This window comes from Herpailurus yagouaroundi, unplaced genomic scaffold (genome assembly GCF_014898765.1).
Source record: "Herpailurus yagouaroundi ecotype Mexico unplaced genomic scaffold, PumYag 182, whole genome shotgun sequence".
Lineage (NCBI taxonomy): Eukaryota > Metazoa > Chordata > Mammalia > Carnivora > Felidae > Herpailurus > Herpailurus yagouaroundi.
The window spans coordinates 6,975,646-6,997,683 of record NW_024412413.1 but is presented as its reverse complement, the minus strand read 5'-3'; the positions used below and the strand labels follow the sequence as shown (position 1 = coordinate 6,997,683).

General features: G+C 46.7%; 3 protein-coding genes across 3 annotated transcripts in view; 2 read left to right on the top strand and 1 right to left on the bottom strand.

Annotated features, from left to right (window-relative positions):
- The first annotated feature begins 19 nt into the window (after positions 1 to 19).
- On the top strand, positions 20 to 3,631 carry SMDT1 (single-pass membrane protein with aspartate rich tail 1). Its single transcript, XM_040490677.1, has 3 exons — positions 20 to 317; positions 2,032 to 2,172; positions 3,376 to 3,631. Exons 1-2 carry the CDS (start codon positions 132 to 134, stop codon positions 2,167 to 2,169), a joined length of 324 nt encoding a protein of 107 aa, XP_040346611.1. The 5' UTR covers positions 20 to 131; the 3' UTR covers positions 2,170 to 2,172; positions 3,376 to 3,631.
- Positions 3,632 to 4,925: 1,294 nt separating this feature from the next.
- Positions 4,926 to 13,407, bottom strand: NDUFA6 (NADH:ubiquinone oxidoreductase subunit A6). The gene is made up of 3 exons (XM_040490676.1): positions 13,238 to 13,407; positions 6,115 to 6,230; positions 4,926 to 5,134 (listed from the first exon to the last, which is right to left on the bottom strand). Exons 1-3 carry the CDS (start codon positions 13,374 to 13,376, stop codon positions 5,003 to 5,005), a joined length of 387 nt encoding a protein of 128 aa, XP_040346610.1. The 5' UTR covers positions 13,377 to 13,407; the 3' UTR covers positions 4,926 to 5,002.
- Positions 13,408 to 20,707: 7,300 nt separating this feature from the next.
- Positions 20,708 to 22,038, top strand: part of LOC121040242 (uncharacterized) — an 18,289-nt gene continuing 16,958 nt past the window's right edge. Inside the window, exon 1 of the mRNA XM_040490667.1 lies at positions 20,708 to 20,990. The gene's annotated coding sequence lies outside the window, so the exon portion shown is untranslated. The remainder of the gene's footprint in view (positions 20,991 to 22,038) is intronic.

The following is a 22,038-nucleotide window of genomic DNA, read 5'->3' as shown; positions in this document are numbered from 1 at the left end:
CGCAAGTGTGAGAGCTGGGCCTCTCGTCTGATCTCAAGGGTCTCGCGAGGCTTGCGGCCGTGCTCTCCCTGAGGACGTCACAGGGGCTGGGCGGTGGGGCCCGGGTGCCGAGCTAGGGGCGGAGCTGGGAGATGGCGTCCGCAGCGGCTCGCTGGCTGGCATTGGCATCCGTCCGATCCGGGGCTTTACGGAGCGGGCCGAGCTTGAGGAAAGGTGGCGATGTCTCCGACGGAGGGGGTGGCTCAGGTCGGAGCCTGGTACCGTCGAGGTCAGTCATCGTTACTCGCAGCGGCGCCATTTTGCCCAAACCGGTGAAAGTGAGTGTCTGCCTGGAGGCGGGGCGAAGGGGCCGAGGCCAATCATTATGGGGAGTGTGTGCGGGTCGACGCCGACTGATAGGTGCAAAGGCCAATCATACAACCGCCTTAGACCGGAAGACGGATCAAGGACAAAGTTTAGCAATGATGCCCTGCGAATTTTGACAGGTGGGAGGAGATGGTCGGGTCAGATCCCGGTGTTGATTGAGTTGGGCGCAAGGAGACAGAGGATGGAGGGGTGGGGGAGCGAGAGCTGAGGACTGCACGTTGCACTAGTTTATCGTGAGGAGCGCGGTGCGCGAGTTCTCCAGGGCCACAAGACTCGGCTATATGCACCCGGTATAGACAAATCACGTAACCACTCTGTTCTTGTCAGCCTCAGAGTTGATGGGATGAAATAACGAGTTGTGAAAGGACTTTGTAAATAAATTGTACGTGGGACAGACCTTTTCTTCGTAGGAGTTTTGACCTAGTGTTTAATTCGTGTAATTTGCAACTCTGAGAGGTGTGCAGGGAGGTATTACAGTCAGTTTTTATAAATGAAGAATCGGGCCAAAGCAGTGAAGCCAGTGAGGCTCCAAAGCGAGCAGCCCGTCAGGTCCTGGAATCCAGGTTTCTTGCTGGTCGACCCTCCTCCCCCGCCCACCTCCACCAGGTCCTATTTTTTCCACCACTGAATGCTCTCACGTGCCCTGAGTACCCTTGGATTTTTCTAAGTAAAATGGAAACAGCCCTTTAAGCCAAACAAGTTTGCTTTTTTACTCCGGTGCTGCGTGGGAGTTAACAAAACAAAAACAAATTCTCTTAAAGCTAATCCGGTCAGTGAGCTCAGGATTATTTCCTGGGAAGCAGCAGGATCCATGCTGGGGAAGAGCTGCCTTATAAAAAGGCACAGCTGAAAAAAAATTTTTTTTGGAAACTCCATAGGAAAATATGAGAGGATATGTTGAGATTATACTGAAACTCCCTTAGTCCATCTAAAACAGCCAGTCTTTTAGCGTGAAGACATGCTCACTTTTCAAAACATGCTTGTTTTGAACATTTAATGTGGTGCAATTAAACTTCTCAGGCCCTGGGGAATCAGTTAAAGGACCGTATCCTTTCACTGTACATGCTCATTGTTTTGTAATCCATTTTCACGTATTTGGTGTCTTCAAGTAGAGGTGAGCTCTGTTTCCACAGTCCAGCTCTTAGTACTTTCTTACCTGTTTGTATCTGCAAGTAATTACCAGGTTGAGCCCTAATTTTTAGATGTCTAGAATGCCTTATACTTTTCTTCCCAGTATCCACTTTGATGACCATCATCTTATCAATTCTTCGAATTATTTTTCTTGCTCTTTTTCCGAGGACTTTATTATTTTTTTTTTAATTTTTTTTCCAACATTTATTTATTTTTGGGACAGAGAGAGACAGAGCATGAACGGGGGAGGGGCAGAAAGAGAGGGAGACACAGAATCAGAAACAGGCTCCAGGCTCTGAGCCATCAGCCCAGAGCCCGACGCGGGGCTCGAACTCACGGACCGCGAGATCGTGACCTGGCTGAAGTCGGACGCTTAACCGACTGCGCCACCCAGGCGCCCCCCGAGGACTTTAAAATCAAGTAGTTGCTTATCACAGGTCTGGGGTCCACAGGAGTGCCCCTGAGGGCCGGGCCTTCTGTGGTCCCACCAGAGTGGGCTCTGGAACTCACAGCCACCACTCTGACCCTCTGCAGATGTCCTTCGGCCTTCTCCGTGTGTTCTCCATTGTGATCCCCTTTCTCTATGTCGGGACGCTCATTAGCAAGAACTTTGCTGCTCTGCTTGAGGAGCATGACATTTTTGTCCCAGAGGATGACGACGACGATGACTAACAGGTAAGACTTCTTTTCGCCTACATGGACTGGGAACAGGAAGTGGGGTGGGGCATCTAAACCGTGATGCAGTTTGGCCCCGTAGTAGTTTCCCTCACTTGAAGCAGAGGTGCAGACCCTTAATAAAGTGACTCACTTGGCTGATGTTTTTATTTTGCCTTTTCTCTACATTGGATGAGGACAACTATCTTACTGACTTAGAAATTCACTGGGATCTTTTCCGACAAAGTTGATCCCAACCAGCCTTTTTATTTGCCCTTTATGTACCCTCGTTCTCTCAACCCGTAAGTTTTCTTAACGGTTTAATATGCTTTAGACACCCACCCCGAACAGCTTCATTCTCCACATTGAAATTTAGAAACTGCACATCCTCACCATGGTTCGCAAGGTTACCAAACTCCGTACCTGTACAGGCTGTACAGGCACAGCAACCTGGCTGTTCACAAACCTTTCCCCCGGTGCCTGTCCTTTTCACCTTTCGCGTCTTGGCTTCTGGTGCTCTAACGTGGGCTGCTTGGCTGCCTCTCTGTTGTAGATAAAGACAGTTCTGGCTCCGTAGTCTGGGATTCAAGGCTTGCCATGATCTGGTCACACCTCTTATTCCAGCCGCATCTTCCATATTCCCAACCACACACCTATCCCCACTATTCACTGTTTCTTGAATTACCGACAGGCTTACCCACCCCCGAGCAGTGGCTCACTCTTCCTGCCATTGGAAGGCTATTTCTCACTACACTTACTTTCACCAGTTCTTCATGATCTTTGATGAAGTCTTCCCTCATTCCTCCATCTGAAAGTGAGGCTGTGCCCTCTGCCCAGTCCCTCTTGTGACACTATTATACACTTAAGCACACAGACACACCTCCAAATTCTACTAGACGATGAGCTTCCTCCTGGCAGGGGACAGGGGGTTTGGTTTTGTTTTAAAGTAAGTTCTACACTCAGTATAGGGTTTGAACTCATGACCCCAAGGTCAAGAGAGTCTCATGCTCTACCAGCTGAGCCAGCCGTGTGCCCCAAGGAACATGTCTTTTATACCTTTGGGCCCCCAGTGCCTGGTCTCCGGTGAATGTTCAGGACATGTATGAAAGAATAAAACTGCCTTGCTCCTGCCTTGTTTGGTAGAACCTCCCTGGAATTCTCTTTTTGGTGTGTGGATAGAGCGCTGCTCCGTGCCCAGTTCACTGCTACTTTCCTTTCTTACAGGACATGGAGGAAGTACAGAAAGGAGACAGCCCTAACTTAATTCAGATATGGTGATCCTCATAGCCTCTCCTACTTCCCTATCAGCAGAAGGGCCCAGGGAAACCCCTCAGCCTCCTGACTCCAGCGAAGCCTCCTGCACCGTCTGTGACCATACCCCAGATTCCCCAGGCTCTGGGAGGTTCCCCAAAAATGTGCTATCCACTGAGCACAATCAACTTATGAATAAACGTAATAAATATCAGCTCTGTATGACTGAGTGGTGGCTGAAGTGTCTCAATATGAGTAAGACCCTAGTTGCCGTTTCCTGTCCCTGCTGACCTTTCTCTAGCAGCTGAACATAACAGGTCTTTGATTTATAACCCAAGATTCCCAGGCCCCTCTGGAGCTACGAAAGTAATTATGGGTGCCTTGGACCTATTTTCATTATTTACAAAAGCCCAGCAGAAACTTTCCCCTCAGTAAAGATGCACAGGCTAACTAAAGCCTCCAGCTTTTTTTGTGTTGAGGAATGCTGGCTAGTTTTCACCTGCTAATCATAAGCTTTGTTTAAAACTCCTTAGAAATACCATTATTAGGGGTGCCTGGGTGGCTCAGTTGGTTAAGCATCCGACTTCAGCTCAGGTCATGATATCACGGTCCATGGATTCAAGCCCCGCATCGGGCTCTATGCTGACCGCTTGAAGGCTGGAGCCTGCTTCAGAGTCTGTGTGTGTCTCTCTCCATCTCCTCCCACCCCCTTGCGCTCTGTATCTCTCTCTCTCAAAAATAAATTAAAAAAATTTTAAAACATCATTCTTAGAATGAATCTTTCAAAACTTGGGTTCCTTAGATGAAAAGATAGTAAAGGGGTTGGTGGTGCTAAAAAATGTGGCAATGCCCAGGGTGACCGTGTACTCAAATAATGAACCCATCTCCAGCATTTAGCCGCCCAGGGAAGGAACCACCAAAAGCAAACAAAGATGAGTTATTTAATCTGCGTCAACACTGATTCTCCTGTCCCTGGAGCCACAGTCCCATTTGCAAACAGTAGAGCTATTTCTGTTGTCTGTGCACTAAACAGCTGTGTTCCTAGCAGAGCGCCTAACTGGGTAGGAAGCTCGTGTCCTTTTAAGAACTGACGCTTGTTGCAGGTAGAGGGGCTGGGCCTCTGAGCTGCCGTTCTCTCCAGAGCCCAGGGAGGAGCAGCCCAGCCCGTCAGCCCTAACCCTGCGCCGCTCAGCGTTACTCTCATCTCTCCCGAACGGCAAGAGCTAATTTTGGATAATCTGTGCCGTGACACCAAGCTATCCTGGAGGCTGTGGAAACACAGCTAAATTAACAGAGTCATCCAGCCTTACACCCGGAATGCTGGTTTCTGAGCAGATGGCCTCATCCTTCCTGTTTACTGACATGCAAGGCTCTGAGAAAAGAGAGTCTGATTTATAGGAAACACCACACTTGAGGAAAGGGAAAGAACAGGTGGTGTGTATACTAAGACCCCACTTGTTCAGGCAAAAAGGGAGAGAGACTGCAGAAGGAGAACTTCCCCCTGGCTCACCAGTGGAATTCTATTAGGAAGTGACCACCACATACTGAGTTTATTTGTGTTCTAAAATATCTAAATGTCAACATGCACCTTTCCACTGAGTCACGGGTCATGGCCAATGTAGAACTTGGACAGGAAATCCGTCGGCCTCGGCGCTTCTGTTTCATGGAAGAACCGCATAACGTGTGTCCGCTGCTTCCAGACGTTAATTGTTTCCTCCAGTTCCATCTTTCCCTGCACAGGTGAGGGGAGAGGTGTTCAGTCAGAGTGGCTGGAAAGAATACCACCATACAGGCCAGGATTCTGTGCTCTGCTCTGCACGGACTTGTCGAGTGACTCTGGGCAAGTAACATCCTTGGTCTAGACCACATTTCGGCATCTGGAAAACGAGGTGGTTGTACTAGCTGACCTCTAAGGCCTCTCCAATATTCTTTAACTCTGTAGCTAACTGATTCCAAGGGGAGAGCCTCCCAGGTCAGTAGGCCCCTCCCCCATGACTGCCTAACCTGACTGGCCGGTTTCTGCTTAACATTCCATGCGGTGTACTGGTCCGTGCTAAAGTATGCACTGATGCTAATGTGACTGACTGGAGATATAGAATCAGGTCTGGGATTTGAACTATGTACACAGGGCTCAGCTAACCTGCCTGCCTCTTCCAGCTGTAAGCAGCAACCCAGTGAAGCAGTAACTTCCAGGAAGGAGGTTCAAGAAGATTTCAAACTTTCCAAATTGTTTTTTATGTAAAAAAAAAATTTTTTTAATGTTTATTTATTTTTCAGAGAGAGAGAGAGAGACAGAGTGAGATCGTGGGAGGGGCAGAGAGAGGGAGTCACAGAATCCAAAGCAGGCTCCAGGCTCTGAGCTGTCAGCACAGAGCCCAACGTGGGACTCAGTGCACGAACTGTGAGATCATGACCTGAGCGGAAGTCGGACACTTAACCAACTGAGCCACCCACGCGCCTCCCCCTCCTTTTTAAAAATTTTTAAATGTTTTCCTCATCTGTTTTAAAAATGCAAACCCCAGTGTTTTTTTTTTTTTTTTTCTTGAACAATCTTAGAGGTGATAACCTCTAAGTTCATCTATTTCTTTGAAACCCTAAGCAAAAGTAGCTGACCTAGTAGTTGCTTTTCAGGCTTGGGAGACAAACGGGATGACTGAGAAGCTCTGGATAAGGTGGCTGCTCTTTTAAGTCAGTCCGGGAGGGATCAGTTACCTTAATGACCAGAAGATCAACCACCCTGGGGTCCGTGACGTGGGCATTCTTCATGAACATTTCTCGGACTTTATCCCGTCCCTGTTTCACGGTGATGTCTAGCTGGAATAAGTGCACTAAAGAGAAAACATGATTCAGGGTAGAAACTATATGATCAAGACATGTTTTACAAAAATTGAGTCAGTGGATATTCATAGACACAAACAGGTTCCCCATTCGTTTCATTCACCAAGTATTTGCTTGACCCTAAACTAGGTGCTTGAGGCTGCAGAGAAGAGTGAGACACGGCGCTTGCTCTCAAGGAGTTTAGTTTGTTTGAGGAGACCAGACCCGAGGCAGCATAGTGTAGTTTGAATATCAACAACCTGGCTTCAAACCCCAGCTCTGTCAACTTGTCACCTACATGATCGTGCGTACGTTAACTTCTCTGTGCCTGAGAGTATTTATTTCTGAGTGAATGAGGATGATTAAGAGCACGTATAATCCCCTGGGGTGCCTGGGTGGCTCAGTCGGTTAACTGTCTGACTTTGGCTCAGGTCGTGATCTCACGGTTTGTGGGTTCAAGCCCCGCGTGAGGCTCTGTGCTGACAGCTCAGAGCCTGGAGCCTGCTTGGGATTCGGTGTCTCCTCCTCTCTCTGGCCCTCCTCTGCTCGTGCTGTCTCTCAATAATAAATAAATGTTAAAAAAAAAAATTTAAAAAAAAAAAAAGAGCGAGGTGCCTGGGTGGCTCAGTCGGTTAAGCATCTGCCTTTGGCCCAGGTCATAATCTCACGGTTCGTGGGTTCAAGCCCCACATCGGGCTTTGCACTGACAGTGTAGAGCCTGCTTGGGATTCTCTCTCCCTCCCTCTCTCTGCCTCTCCCCTGCTTGTGCTCTCTCTCAGTGAATAAATAAACTTAAAAAATTAAAAAAAAAAAAAAAGAGCATGTATAACCCCAGAGCCATTGTGGATTCCTGGAGACGACACAAGATGCTTAGAACATGCCTGGCATGGAATAAGCTCTCAAAAACGTTAGCATGATTATTACATAGAACAACTGGCAAAAGAGGACAGGGTTGAAATTAACCGACAGTGATGGGGGTATAGGTCTGTGCAGCACACAAGCTTAGGGTTGAAGGAGCCTGCTGAGTGTTTGTGCAGAGAGGAGGGGCTTCAGTCCAGTCAGGGACGACCACCACATTAGGTTACTCGGGGGAAGGAAGGAGTAGTTTACGATGGGACTCCTACTCTCTTAAACTCTATAGTCAGAGGTAGCCACCCACGAATACAAAGAAAAATCACCATATTCAGCAACCCCGAAGTGCCTAAAATAGTGGCACAGACTTAGGGACCTGGGACTTCAGAGGAGGCCCATGTTATGTCCTTTGAAAATTTGGTTTTAGTCATTTGTGTTCCCGTCCTCTGGAAGTCAGCCTTCAGTGGATTTGCTGATGACAACAAGGGCACGAACAGGGCCTTGTGTGTTAGGTGGAGTTAGGAAGAGGGGGCGCATTAGGCTGAGTGAACAGCATAAACAAGGCTCACAGTCTAGAAATGAGCCTGTGGTTGAGGAGACCTGTGTGCTCATTTGGTGAGGATCCCTTGCATTGTGGCCATTCCTGGGACATGTCCACTCTAGTCTACAGGATTCTCAAAGCCAGCTCCGAAAACCATGAGGGCTATGTAGTGACTGAATTAATCAACAATAAAGTGTGAGTCTTTAACTCTACTCCTAATTTAGCGACAGTGTTAGAAAAATAAGGCTTCTGCTGAGGGAAATCCCATGCCATGCTGATCCAACCAGGGAGTAATCAACAGTGGAAATCTAATAGGAGAAGCTGTATCCCAGCTTCATAGGTGTTAACAGAGGAGAGAAATTACTCCCACTGGAAAGAGTTCAACTCGGTTCCAGCGGTGTGATGGAGCTGGCTCTCATGGAGGCTCTCTTCCCAAATCAGCCTTCAGTGACTTCACTTTGGCAGCTTAAAATCAATCGTGGTGGGAGTACTGGCACCACGAGAAATGGTCGATGCTCTAAATCTAGGTTCCCACCACAGTCAGTATCATAGTAGGAATTTTAGAAAAGAGGAAACACAGGGATAATAAGACAGAGACACAAAAATAAATGCAAACCAACAAGCACCCAGGAACTTAGAACCTTTCCACTTGGGGAGATTGGGGCCTACAGCACTGTGGGTACCTGCCTGATGTCATACTATTGGCAAACCTGGACCTGGAATCCAGGTTTAGTGTTTTTAATGTTTAATTTTCTATTTTTTTTTTTTTTAAGTTTATTTATCTTGAGATAGAGTGTGCCAGCAGGGAGGGGCAGAGAGAGAAAATCCCAAGCAGACTCCACACTGTTAGTGCAGAGCCTGATGCTGGGCTTAAACCCACGAACCGTGAGATCACGACCCAAGTGGAAATCAAGAGTCTGACTCTTTTTCTTAACATTTTTTTTTCAACTTTTTAAATGTTTATTTATTTTTAAGAGCGAGAGAGACAGAGTACAAGCTGGGGAGGGGCAGAGAGAGAAGGAGACACAGAATCTGAAGCAGGCTCCAGGCTCCGAGCTGTCAGCACAGAGCCCGACACGGGGCTCGAACCCACTAATCGTGAGATCATGACCTGAGCCAAAGTCAGATGCTTAACTGACTGAGCCACCCAGGCGCCCCTCAAGAGTCTGACTCTTAACTGACTGGGCCACCCAAAAGCCCCTGTTTTTCTTAATTTACAATCTGGTGCTTTTTAAAGGAAATGAATATGAGGAATCTTCCCCTGCTGTCAGTGCTTATCTCTCCTGCATTTTTATACTAGATTCCTGTCCCACCTTGGGAGTTTAAAAAAACAAGGTCCCTCTGTACCAGGGGAGCTGGTGTCCATCCGCTCTCATTCCTCATGACCTCCTGAACCACACACCAGGGCATCAGGTGGACAAACCTTCTCCTCAGGAAAATGTTCACAGGCACAAACGCCAAGTTTTCCTTACAGTGTCAGTTCACAGATCCCTGAATGCCCATCGTCTGAGGTTAAGAACCCTTGTCTCTAGAGAGACAAGTTCCATAGCTTTCTCCTAATCTCCCTCCTCCCATCCCAACCCCTTAAACATGCCCCCCACCAGTGAGAAAGGCTGCGGGAGGTAAATAGCTACAGCCTGCAGAATTGTTCTTTGGTCTAGCTCGGTGGTTCTTAAACCAGCAATGATTTTGCCCACCAGAACATTTGGCAATGTCTGGGGGCACTTTTGGTTGTCACAACCAAGGAGAGAGTGTCACTGGCATCCAGTGGGTAGAGGCCAGAGATGTTGTTAATCTACAATGCACAGGACCGCCCCCAGAACAAAGAATTATCCAGCACAAATGGGTCAAGAAACCCTGGTATAAATTAATTCCAACTGCTCTTTGGCTTATTCTTCAAATTCTGAATATTTAAACTGCAATTTGAAAGATCTGAGAGGCTCAAGAGGAAGACATCAATGTGGCCCTTCTGGATGAAGGTGCCTTTTCTACAGCCTCTGTGTGTTTTCCCAAAGTTACTGTTAAGGTTTTTCTGAGTCAGAAAGGCTCTGACACATTAAGAAAGGAAGACAGTGATATGGTTCTCAGCTGTTTGCTCCAATTCATCTTGGTAGCGTTCGTAACAGGCGCTGGGAGATCCTTAGATGGGAAGGCAGCCCAGTGTGCTGGAAAAGAGCATGGGCTCAGGGGTCAAACAAGCTGGGTAAGGTCTCCACACCTCTGTGAACTATGACCTTACCTAGGGTACAGCCTCCTTAGCCTGTTTCCTCATCTAAAAAATAGGAAAGAGGGGCACCTGGGTGGTTCAGTCGGTTGAGCGTCCGACTTCGGCTCAGGTCATGATCTCACACTCCGTGAGTTCGAGCCCCGCGTCGGGCTCTGTGCTGACAGCTCAGAGCCTGGAGCCGGCTTCAGATTCTGTGCCTCCCCCTCTCTCTGCCCCTCCCCTGCTCATGCTCTCTGTCTCAAAAATAAATAAAAACATTAAAAAAATTTTTTTGAAAAGAAAAATTAAAAAAATTAAAAATAGGAAAGAATGGGGCACCTGGGAGGCTCAGTTGGTTGGGCCTCTGACTTCGGCTCAGGTCATGATCTCGTGGTTTATGGGTTCGAGCCCCGTGTCCGGCTCTGTGCTGACAGCTCAGAGCCTGGAGCCTGCTTCGGATTCTGTGTCTCCCTCTCTCTGCCCCTCCCCCACTCACGCTGTCTCTCTCTCTCCTTCAAAAATAAATATTAAAAAAATTTTTTTAAATAGGAAAGAAAAATAACCTCTGACTTAATTCCTTTATAGGACCATGGCAAAACTCAAGTGACAACATCTTGTAAACAGTAAAGCTAATGCAAATGTTAGTTGTTAAAATTTTCAGCACTTATTCCCCATATATCTATTTTAAGTTTTAATAATCTGGATATATGCCGATCTTCCTGACTAGTCCATAAGACCCCTGAAGGCAGGGTTGTTTTATTCACATTTGTATCTCTAAGCATTTAGTACTGACCCTGTAGTACAAGAGATACCCGATGAAATGGAAATTAAATGGTTTCTACAGAAAGTCTCCTGTTCTGTAACCACCAAGCCTCAGGTTAATACTTTTTCAGTGGAGGGATTCGGCAGGTAGTTCAGTCCCTGTGTTCCCATGCAAGGCAGCCACCACCCAGGCACGTGGCTGCTCTCCAAGTGCGGCATAACTGGGTCCCCTGAGATTCAGGGAAAACCACAGCAGGAGCCAGGTGTAACAGCTGGACAGTCAGGGTCTCCTATGTCACGCTCCTCCCCTTACTAATGGTGTGATGTGAGATACATTTACATGCCTCGGTTTTCTTCTCTGAAAGACAGGGAAACGATCAGAACCTACCCTAAAAGAAAGCAATGTAAAGCATTTAGCATAATGCTGGGCTCTATGTATGCAATTCAATAAACGTTAGTTACTATAAATGCTATTACTTATTCCCAATTCTTTGCTTTGGTTCCTCAGCTGGAATCCCAATGATGGACAGTATGACATTGGTGTAGACACAGGCCTGAGCAACTGACCAGCTACAGACCACCAATCCTCCCCATAAGAATGTACCACCCCCTTAGCCCCTTCCCTCTCATCCCTTCCCTTGCTCTCTAGGCTCCTCCTGTCAGGACCTTTCTGACTCTGGGTTTATCTTCCCGAACAGTATTTGTGGGGAATTCCTGGGAGGGGATGGTTTAAAAAGAGCTGGTTCCTGAGGGTGGATAAGTGGATCTATCCTCAACTCAGCCACCGGATTTTTTTTTTTTTAACCCTATGCAAACCATTCTTCCTGCATCTGGGTCTCGTTCCGCACCTCCTGCTCCCCTCTGCAACAAGAAAGGGTTCTGGACACTCACAGAAGTATTCTGCCAGGCAAACATTGTTTTTAAACATCTGCAATTGAATACACCGCCCCCCCCCACATCCGCACACCCTTGCTACAGTCACTCCCCTATACCTATTATCCACCTGCCCCCTGAAGGCATTTAAATTTGCAGTCCCCAAACCAGCAGTGCACTCAAGTTTCTCCCTCCCTAGTATCCTGTGGGTCTAAGTTCTGGTCATTGGCAACCTCTCAAAAAGTCAGGGACAATGGGGAACAAACAGTTCTCATATATCAAAAAAATTGGATTCTGGGGCATCTGGGTGGCTCAGTTAAGCATCTGACTCTTGATTTTAGCTGGGGTCATGATCTAATGGTTTGTGAGATCCAGCGCCGGAGCCTGTCTGGGATTCTCTCTCTCTCCCTCTCTATCCCTCTCTTGCTCTCTCTCGAAAATAAATAAATAAAGATGAAAAAAAAAAACCAAAAAACTGGATTCTGCATGGAGGCTCCTGCTATAAATAACAGTGATAATAATAATAACAATAACAATAACAGTAGCAGCCAACATTCAATGCATGCCTAACTAAGTGCCAGGACTTACCCTAAGCACTTTAGACATATTTCCTATTTAATAAGGGCTACTCTCTGAAGAAGGTACTATCATGATGCTCATTTTACAGATGAGGAAACTTGAGGCATAGCAAGATGAAATAATTTGCTCAAGGTCATACAGCTATATTAAGGGGCAAGGTCTGGAGGCAAGTCTCTGTAACCACCACATTCGATTGCTTCTCACAGGCAGGGAAGAGGCAGCCCAGAAGGGCGCTATTATGCTCCAACTCGCTTAAAAACACCTCCCCTCTCAGACTGGCAGTGACAGTCCACATTAAACTAAACTAAATCAAATCAACTAAATAAAATATCGACAGCCCATTCAATGACATTTGTACTGCCCTTGACGGTTTAGTGGAATTTCCCCCAATCTTCCTTTCATTAAGTACAACAGGCAGCACCGAGGGGGAATACCAAAATAAGAAAATAGAATCTCTGTACCCAGGGAGCTTCTATTTCAACCCTTCAGGTGAACAGATTGGTTCTCCGACACCTAAGTGAAGGCAGGGGACAGGGAAGTAGTAGGGAGCAGGCCATTAGTGGGGTGGGGGAGGAGTTCCTGAGAAATACTATACACAGACAGATCTAGGGAACAAGCTTGGGAAACTGGAAACGGGAGGACACTCATCTCACCTGGACTGGAAGAGGCATCACTGACTTAACTGGATGACCTTGGGAAAATCACGTCCCTTCTCTGGTTGTCTGTTTTTGTGTGGGGGGATGATCGCTCAAGTCCTATGGCCACTTTGTTTACATGACCTAATGGGCACCTGTACATATAAATATTCAGGAACTCTACGGTTGACTTTGGGTTCCAGATCCAACAAGAGCTGGCTCTGGGCCTCAGGGGCGTCACTTCGCCTCTAGGTGCCTCATCTGTAAAATGAAGCACGTCAATGACAGTCCCTGCTTTCCCTCCCACGGGTTCGGTAAGAATTACTAAAGGGCCAAAGCGCCCAGGGCGCCTAGAAGCGCGATCCGGATGCGGGGCACGGCTGGTCTGACTCGGGCGCGGCCGCCAGATCCGGTCCACTAATGCTCGAGGGACCCTCCTCCCCTGAAGCACCCAGAGTCGCCTGTTCCCAAGTCGGTGACCTCAGCTCGTCCTGGGAGAATTGGGAGGCCAGGACGGCTGCGACCTTGGGCGGCTGCATCCGGAGCCCCGCGTGCGCCGCTGCCTCTCACCAGTGTTCGGCACCTCTCGATACCAGGCGCGGTACAACTCGCGCACCCTCCGCTTGGCTTCGTTCATGTCCCGACTAAAAATGGGTTTCACTGAAGTGGGAGCCGCAACGGCAGCTCGCCGGAGGCCGCTCGCCGCCATCTTGCTAAAGAAACCCCCCCCGCGAGTACGGCCTAAGGACGAAAATCTTTTCTCATTGGCTAAAACTGAACGCCATGCCCCTAAACGTCACGGGTAGGCGGGAGGAGAGCTGTCGGGCTCTCTGATTGGCTGGGAGGCCTCGGTGATGGCCGCTGGGGGCTGCGCATGCTCCTGTGCGGAAACTTCGGCTCAGACACTGGTTGTCCTAAGCGTGGCATAATCGCGCCGCCAGGGGACGCTCGAGCGCCAGGGTGGCCGTCGAGCGGCTGCCCGGCCTCCCCCAGCGTGGCGCCGGCCACCTGCCCGCCTCGCTCCTTTGGTTGCGCCTGGGGGCGCGCGGGCGTCGCAGAGCTTCGCCGGTCAGCCTCGCGGCGCTGGCAGCGGCCCCAAAGGGCGGCGGAGGCACACGTGGCGCCTGGGCTGTCGTGGCGATGGCCTGGCCCCTGTGCGGTTTTTCTGCGACATTTTTTTTTTCCCCTATAAACCAACTCTGCAAGGGCTGTGTAGATGCCAAAGCGTTTTCCTGGCCATTAGCTTCGGGGCGCTTCTCCACACCCCGGGAAGGTAGGTTCTATCATCAGCCCCATTTTATGCAAGAACATTTTCATGCCAAACTGTGGATCTCTCTGAAAAACAGCCTAGAAATTTGGGGCTGGAAGGAGCCTTGCATTATCCATCCTGGGTATCCCCGTCGTTGCTGGCATTGAGGTTACCCCTGACCATCCCGGGGAGCCCTGACGTGCCAAGGGAAAAGTAACAGTTAACGTGCACTAGGTATTCTCCCTGGTCGTATTTAAACTCATGGATCAGAGAGGTTCTGTTAGCACCCCTTTTCTAGAGGTGAGGAAACTGAGGTGTAGGGTCTGGGCCACCTGCTACCTGATGTGACCCTCCTGTCCTGACCTCCAAGCGCAGCTGGGAGGCACCTTGTGAGTGTGTTGGGGGAGGAGCAGGAGCCAGGGCTGAGGTCAGCCAGCATGGAACATGGCCCTGGCATCTGTCCCAGGCTTTCCCATTCGAAAGTGTTAAGAATCAGATTTTTGTTCCTGTAGTACCTTTTAAAATGAATCTGTGAATTTAAGTGTGCAGTGCGTTAAAAGAAAGCATGCACCGTCTTCAAGTTTAAAGCGTTATAAGAAAATGGAAACTTCAGAACCTCCGTGCCCACCTTAAGAAGTTTACATAAGCATACTGTGTTCTTGACAGCCACTGGCTTAAGTTCTCCAGGGGCATTAACTTGTTTATGCATCACACCACACCAGTGGAATAAGCACTGTTAGACCCATTTTACAGATGAGAAAACTGAGACGGAGAGCTGAAGTTACTTGACAGGGTTGGTTTGAGACCCAGGAGCTGACCCCGGAGTCTGTGCTCTGTCTCTCACAGCACCTACATCATTATATCTCCTTGCCGCAGTCTAACCCGCTCCATGCTCCTGCCTCCTCCAGGAGTAACCACTATCGTGAATTTAGTAGCTATCATGAATTATTATTTTTTTTCAATGAAAAAAAAAAGGCCCCTAAAACACCCACAAACTGGGGAGAAACTATTTGCCAATCATATATTCTATAAAGCACTTATATCTAGAACATGTAAAAGATTCTTACAACTCGACAATAAAAAGACAAATAGCCCAATTTAAAAACAAGCCAGGGTGACAGCACCACATGGCAGTGAGGATGTGGAGCAGCAGGAAGGAGCTCCCTCTCATCGCTGGTGAGAATGCAGAATCATACAGCCACTGTGGAAGTCGGCTTGGCGGTTTCTCACAAAAGTGATCGCGCTCTTACCATATGATCTCGCGATCGCGCTCCTTGGTGTGATGGGTAGGAGTTGAAAACTTTTGTCCACCCCAAAACCTGCACACAGAGGTTTACAGCCGCTTTATTCATAATTCCCCAAACTTGGGAGCAACCAAGAAGTCCTTTAGGAGGTGAATGGGTAAATACACTTTTGTACATCCGGACAGTGGAGTGTTCTTTAGCGTTGGAAAGAGATGAGCTATCGAGCCGTGAAAAGGCACGGGGGACAGTTAAACGGATATTACTAAGTGAAAAAAGCCAACCTGGAAAGGCTGTATACGGTATAATTCCAGCTACAAGGCTTAACGGAAAAAGACGAAACTATGGAGACAATAAAAAGATCATTGGTTGCTAGGGGCTGGCGAGGAGGGTGTGGGGGGAATCAATGAATGAATAGGCGCAACACAGGATTTTTAGGCCAATGAGACTCTGTATGATATTATAGTGGTAGATACATGTCATATACCTTTGTCCAAACCAATAGAGTGAACCGAAATGCAAACTATGGGCTTTGGATGACAATGATATGTCAGCGTTCACCGATTGTACCGAATGTTGCGCTGTGATGGGGGATATTGATAGTAGGGGAGTCTGGGGGTGGGGGGTGGGGGAAGGGGTATATGAGAAATCTTTGTACTTTCCACTCAGTTTGGCTGTGAAACTAAAACTGCTCCAAAAAATAAAGTCTTATTCTTTTTTTTTTTTTAATGTTTATTTCTGAGACAGAGAGAGACAGAGCATGAGTAGGGGAGGGGCAGAGAGAGAGGGGGACACAGAATCTGAAGCAGGCTCCAGGCTCTGAGCTATCAGCACAGAGCCCAATGTGGGGCTCGAACTCACAGACTGTGAGATCATGACCTGAGCCGAAGCCGGACGTTCAACTGACTGAGCCACCCAGGCGCCCCAAAGTCTTATTCTTTTTTTTTTGTTTTGTTTTTAATTTTTTTTTTAAAGTTTTTTTTTTTCAACGTTTATTTATTTTTGGGACAGAGAGAGACAGAGCATGAACGGGAGAGGGTCAGAGAGAGAGGGAGACTCAGAATCGGAAACAGGCTCCAGGCTCTGAGCCATCAGCCCAGAGCCTGACGCGGGGCTCGAACTCACGGACCGCGAGATCGTGACCTGGCTGAAGTCGGACGCTTAACCGACTGCGCCACCCAGGCGCCCCAAAAGTCTTATTCTTTTAATGGGCAAAGGATGTGAATAGCTATTTCTCCAAAGAAGAGCCACAACGATCAACAAATAACATGAAAAGACACTCAGCATTGTTAGTCATTAGGTAAACACAAGTCAAAACCATAACAACATGCCATTTCTCACCCACTCGAATGCCCAGAACAGAAGAGAAACAATAGTCAGTGTTGGCGAGGATGTGGAGAAATTGGAACTCTCCTTCACTGCTGGCGGGAATGTGAAATAATGCAGCCATGTCGGAAACCAGTCTGGCAGTTTCTTAAAAAGTTAATCGTAGGGACGTCTGGGTGGCTCAGTCCGTTAAGCATCTGATTCTCCATCTCGGCTCAGGTCACGATCTCACGGTTGGGGAGATCGAGCCCCACGTTGGGCTCTGTGCTGACAACACAGAGCCTGCTTGGGATTTCTCTCCCTGCCCCTCCTCCACTCTCACTCACTCTCAAAATAAATAAATAAACTTTAAAAAATAAATAAATGTATCCCTAGAAGAAAAGTTAAACATAGACTCACTATGTGATCCAACAATTTCAATCGTAGGTATCTACCCAGAAGAAATGAATACGTTTGTCCGTACAAAGACATATAAACAAATGTTCATAGCAGCATTATTCACAGTAACCAAAAATCTGTGAATTGGATGGATCTAAAAAAAAAAAAAAGTGGATAAACAAAATGTGGCATATCCATACAATGGAATACTTTGTAGCTATGATGAACCTTGAAAACATTATGCTAAATGGAAAAAGCTATATACAAAACACGTATGATTTCAATTATATGAAGGGTTCAGAAAAGTCAAATCTATATAGATGAGTGGGCTGAGTGGAAATGAGGAGTGAATGTAGCATGAGGTTTCTGTTGAGGCTGATGGAAATACTCTAAAATTAGTTTGTGGCACAGTGTACAACTTTGTAAATAAACTAAAATTCATTACATTGTGCACTTAACACGAATGGAGGATAAATTCTACGTTATGTTAATTATATCTCAATAAAGCTGCTGGAAAACATGGAATCTGATGATTTCTCAAATGTGTAAAGCCCAGATAATGCCTTCTTGCTCTCATCACCTTAAAAACAGAAAGAAAAAAAAAAAAAACAACCCTATTTGTCTTTATTAAAAATGACTTTAGGGGCGCCTGGGTGGCTCAGTCGGTTAAGCGTCCGACTTCGGCTCAGGTCGTGATCTCTCGGTCCGTGAGTTCGAGCCCCGCGTCGGGCTCTGTGCTGACCGCTCAGAGCCTGCAGCCTGTTTCAGATTCTGTATCTCCCTCTCTCTCTCTGACCCTCCCCATTCATGCTCTCTCTCTCTCTGTCTGAAAAATAAATAAATGTTAAAAAAAAATTTTTTTAAATGACTTTAGAAGATTGGGAAAGAGGACAGTACAGAAAATAAATACCTCTGTAGAATTAGAAGCAATGTAGTATATGGTGAAAAACATTTATTGTCAGTTCCTGATACCAGTTACAAGCTGTATGCCAAGTTACCTTTCCCCCATGAACTCTGGTCTTCACATCTGTAAAATGGGGATAATGGTGGCTACCACCCAGGGTTGTGAGGAGTAAGTGAGATAATCTAGATAATGTGAAGTGCCTAGGAGAGTGTTTTGAGGCACACAGATGTTTGATAAGTATTAGTTTTCTTTCCTGTGTCTACCAATCAGATTATGAGAATCCTGTTAACTTAACATTTTTTTTTAATGTTCATTTATTTTTGAGAGAGACAGAGCACTAGTGGGGAAGGGGCAGAGAAAGAGGGGACACAGAATCCGAAGCAGGCTCCAGGCTCTGAGCTGTCAGAACAGAACCTGACGTGGGGCTCGAACTCATGAACCACGAGATCATGACGTGAGCCAAAGTCAGACGCTCAACCAACCGAGCCACCCAGGGGCCCCTAATCCTGTTAACTTCTGTAACCTCAATCCCTATCACATGTCACACAGAGTAGATCCTAGTGATCACAAGCCAGTGAAGGGTAGCAGTGTTGTTGAGGGTGGAGGTGGGGCAGATCGTATCCAGGAGATTGTCTTGGTCCTATGTTTGCATCTAAGCCCCTATTTACACTTACATTAAACATTTTACTCCAAATTAAGAAAACGTCAATATTCTGTAGCAAACCATATTACTTTATTGAGGCAGATGTGTTGATATAGATGTAGGTTAAAGGCTACCCACTACCCCCAGCCCCTCTTGCCACTGTCATTTCCTTTAATGGATTGTGCTTTTGGTGTCAAATTGAACACTTTGCCAAGCCCTACATTCAGAAGATTATCTGTTTGTTTGTTTTCTCTAAAAGTTTTATGTTTGGGGGTGCCTGGCTGGCTCAGTTGGAAGAGCATGTGACTTTTGATCTTGAGGTTCTGAGTTCGAGCCCCACGTTGGGTAGAGAGATTACTTAAACAAATAAAACTTTAAAATAAATAAAAGTTGTATGTTTTATATTTAAGTACATGGTGCATTTTTCATTTTGAATTAACTTTGGTATAACATGTTAGATTTAGATATTTTTTTTTTTTTTTTTTTTTTGCCTGTGGATGTCCAATTACTCCAGAACCCATTTGTTAAAAAGCTAGTTTTCCTCCACTGAATTGCTTTTGCACCTTTACCAGAAGTCAGTTGAGCATATCAGTTGGTGACAAATTCTCTTAGTTTTCCTTTATCTGGGAATTTCCTGATTTCTTCCAACATCCTTAAAGGACATTTTCATTGGATATGGGACTCTGGGTTGACATTTCAACACTTGAAAATGTTGTGTCACTCTCTTCTGGCGTCTGCGGCCTCTGATGAGAAATTAGCTCTCATTTGAGTTGATTTTCCCATGTAGGTAAGGAGTTGCTTTTCCTCTGGCTACTCTTTTTTTTTTTTTTTATGTTTATTTATTTTTGAGAGAGACAAAGACAGAATGCGAGTGGCTTAGGGGCAGAGAGAGGAAGACAGAATCCAAAGCAGGCTCCAGGCTCCAAGCTGTCAGCACAGAGCCCGATGCGGGGCTCGAACCCACGAGCTGTGAGATCATGACCTGAGCTGAAGTTGGACGCTCAACCGACTGAGCCACCCAGACGCCCCTCCTCTGGCTCCTCTTAAGATTTCTCCTTTATTTAGTTTTCAGAAGTTTGACCATAATGTGTTTTGGCGTAAACTTGTTTGGATTTATCTTGTTTGGAGTTCACTCAGCTTCTTGAATCTGTCATTTTATGCCTTTCACCAAATTTGGAAAGTTTTCTTTGAGTATTTGTTCAGCTCTGCCCTCTTCCTTCTCTCCTAACATTCTGATAACATGATGTTTGATCTTTTGAAATAGCCCCACACGTCCCTGACACTCTGCTCATTTTTTCCTCAGTCTGTTTTTGTGGTTCAGACTGGATAATTTCTATTGTTTTACCTTCCAGTTCACTGGCTTTTTTTCCTGTCCTCTCCTTTCTCCTTTTGAGCCCATTCACTGAGCTTTTTATTTCAATTATTGTTCTAGAATCGCTATCCGGTTCTCCTTTCTATCTAGTGTTTCTTTGCTGAGACTCTATTTTTTATTTTGTTTCAGGCATGTTCATAAATGCTTGTTGAAGCATGTTTACGATGGCTGCTTTAGAATCTTTACAGATAATTCTGCCTTTATCATCTTGCTGTTGGCATCTAGTGATTTTTTTTTTTTTCCATTCAGTTTAAGATACTTTGTTTTGGGCATGATGAGTGATTTTTTTTTTTTTTATTGAAACCTGGACATTTTGGATATTATGTTAGGAGACCCTGGATCTTATTTAAACTTAAAGAAAAAAATTTTAAATGTTTTTATAATTTATTTTTGGGAGGAGAGAGAGAGTGACAGACAGACAGAGTGCGAGCAGGGGAGGGGCAGAGAGAAAGAGACACAACCGAAGAGACACAACACAGGTTCCAGGCTCTGAGCTGTCAGCATAGAGCCCAGACACAGGGCTTGAACTCACCCATGAGATCACAGCCTGAACTGAAATCGAAGCTTAACTGACAAGGCCACCCAGGTGCCCCTAAACTTTTTTTTTTTTTTTTAAGGTAGCTTCCTTTGAGACCACTCCTGCAGGGGAAATGGTGGAGCTTCCTTATTACTGCAAGTGAGGAAAGAGGTCCAGGCCCTCCACTGAGCCTCAGTTGACTATAAGCAGCGGGGTGGGGAGCCCTCAGGGTAATTAGCAGGAGTGGGAGTTCCGGCTCCCTACAAGTCTTCCTCTCATACCTCCCTGCTGTCTGGCTGGTAAGGGTGGGAGTGCCTCATGACTGCTCCTCCCCTTGTGGCTTCCACAGACACCATGAGAGGGAGGTTTCTTTTTACCTGTGATCGAAGGTGAAAGTCCTGACTCTCCACTGGGTCTCCCTTGACAATATTCAGTAGGAAGGGGGAGATCACCAAGTGTGGTACAGCCCAGCACAGGGCCCCACGGGGCTGCATATGTTGCACAGCAGAGAGTAATGGACAGGAGTCTGGATCTCGGGCCCGGCCACTTATCCTCTGTGTGACCATCGCATGCATTTTCCAGATATTTCCTGAGTGGCATTCTCTGCTGGTCATTGAGCCAAATACAGAGGACCTGGACAAGACGGAGACACAGTCCTTGCCCTCACAAGCCTCGGCACTGCCCAAAATCTGGGTAAAATTCTGGGTTGAGGGTGAGGGGCAGCAATGCCTCAAGAATTACTTAGGGTTCATTTCCCACAAACTTGAGGGCTTGGAGTTTTGTTTTTTGTTTTTAATTTTTTTTTAACGTTTATTTATTTTTGAGACAGAGAGAGACAGAGCATGAATGGGGGAGGGTCAGAGAGAGAGGGAGACACAGAATCCAAAACTGGCTCCAGGCTCTGAGCGGTCAGTGCAGAGCCCGATGCGGGGCTCGAACTCACGGAGTGTGAGATCATGACCTGAGCTGAAGTCAGATGCTTAACCGACTGAGCCACCCAGGCGCCCCTTTGTTTTTTGTTTTTTGTTTTTTTAATATTTATTTTTGAGAGAGAGAGAGCACGTGCATGCGTGTGAGCAGGGGAGGGGCAGAGAGAGAGGGAGACAGAGGATCCCTGAGAGCTTGGAGTTTAAAATGTTTATGTAACAAGAAAGAAGTGTGCTATTTTATCATTTCTTGCACATTTGAATTTGTGGGCTGAAATTTTGGGGGAGGGTGTCCATACCTAACTTCTATCATACCTGCTGTTTTGCATCTCCCTTTTTTCTCCAAGATCATTCTCTCAGTTCATCTAGATCTGATTCATTTTAGTTCTGGAAAGAAGTTGTAATGTGGATATAGCATATTTCGTATGTCAGTTGTTCACCTATTCATAGGCCTGATTTCCAACTCTGTGCTATTAAAAACAAGAGACAGGGGCACCTGAGCAGCTCAGTCGGTTGAGCGTCTGACTTCGGCTCAGGTCATGATCTCGTGGTCTGTGAGTTCAAGCCCCATTTCGGGCTCTGTGCTGAAGCTCAGAGCCTGGAGCCTGCTTCGGATTCTGTGTCTCCCTCTCTCTCTGTTGCTTCCCTGATCACACTCTATCTTTCTCTCCTTCAAAAATAAATAAACATTAAAAAAAAAAAAGTACATACGGGGCGGCTGGGTGGCTCCGTCGTTTGAGCATCTGACTCCTGATTTCGGCTCAGGTCATGATCCCCGGGTCAAGGGATGGGGGGGGGGGGGGGGGGGGGGGGGG

Excerpts from the sequence above, each read along its gene's own strand:
- SMDT1 (XM_040490677.1), top strand. The coding sequence starts at position 132 with ATGGCGTCCGCAGCGGCTCGCTGGCTGGCATTGGCATCCGTCCGATCC. Across the intron at positions 318-2,031 it reads TTTTGCCCAAACCGGTGAAA|ATGTCCTTCGGCCTTCTCCG; the intron begins GTGAGTGTCTGC and ends GACCCTCTGCAG.
- NDUFA6 (XM_040490676.1), bottom strand. The coding sequence starts at position 13,376 with ATGGCGGCGAGCGGCCTCCGGCGAGCTGCCGTTGCGGCTCCCACTTCA. Across the intron at positions 6,231-13,237 it reads TCGAGAGGTGCCGAACACTG|TGCACTTATTCCAGCTAGAC; the intron begins GTGAGAGGCAGC and ends TTTTCTCTTTAG. Across the intron at positions 5,135-6,114 it reads TTGATCTTCTGGTCATTAAG|GGAAAGATGGAACTGGAGGA; the intron begins GTAACTGATCCC and ends TCACCTGTGCAG.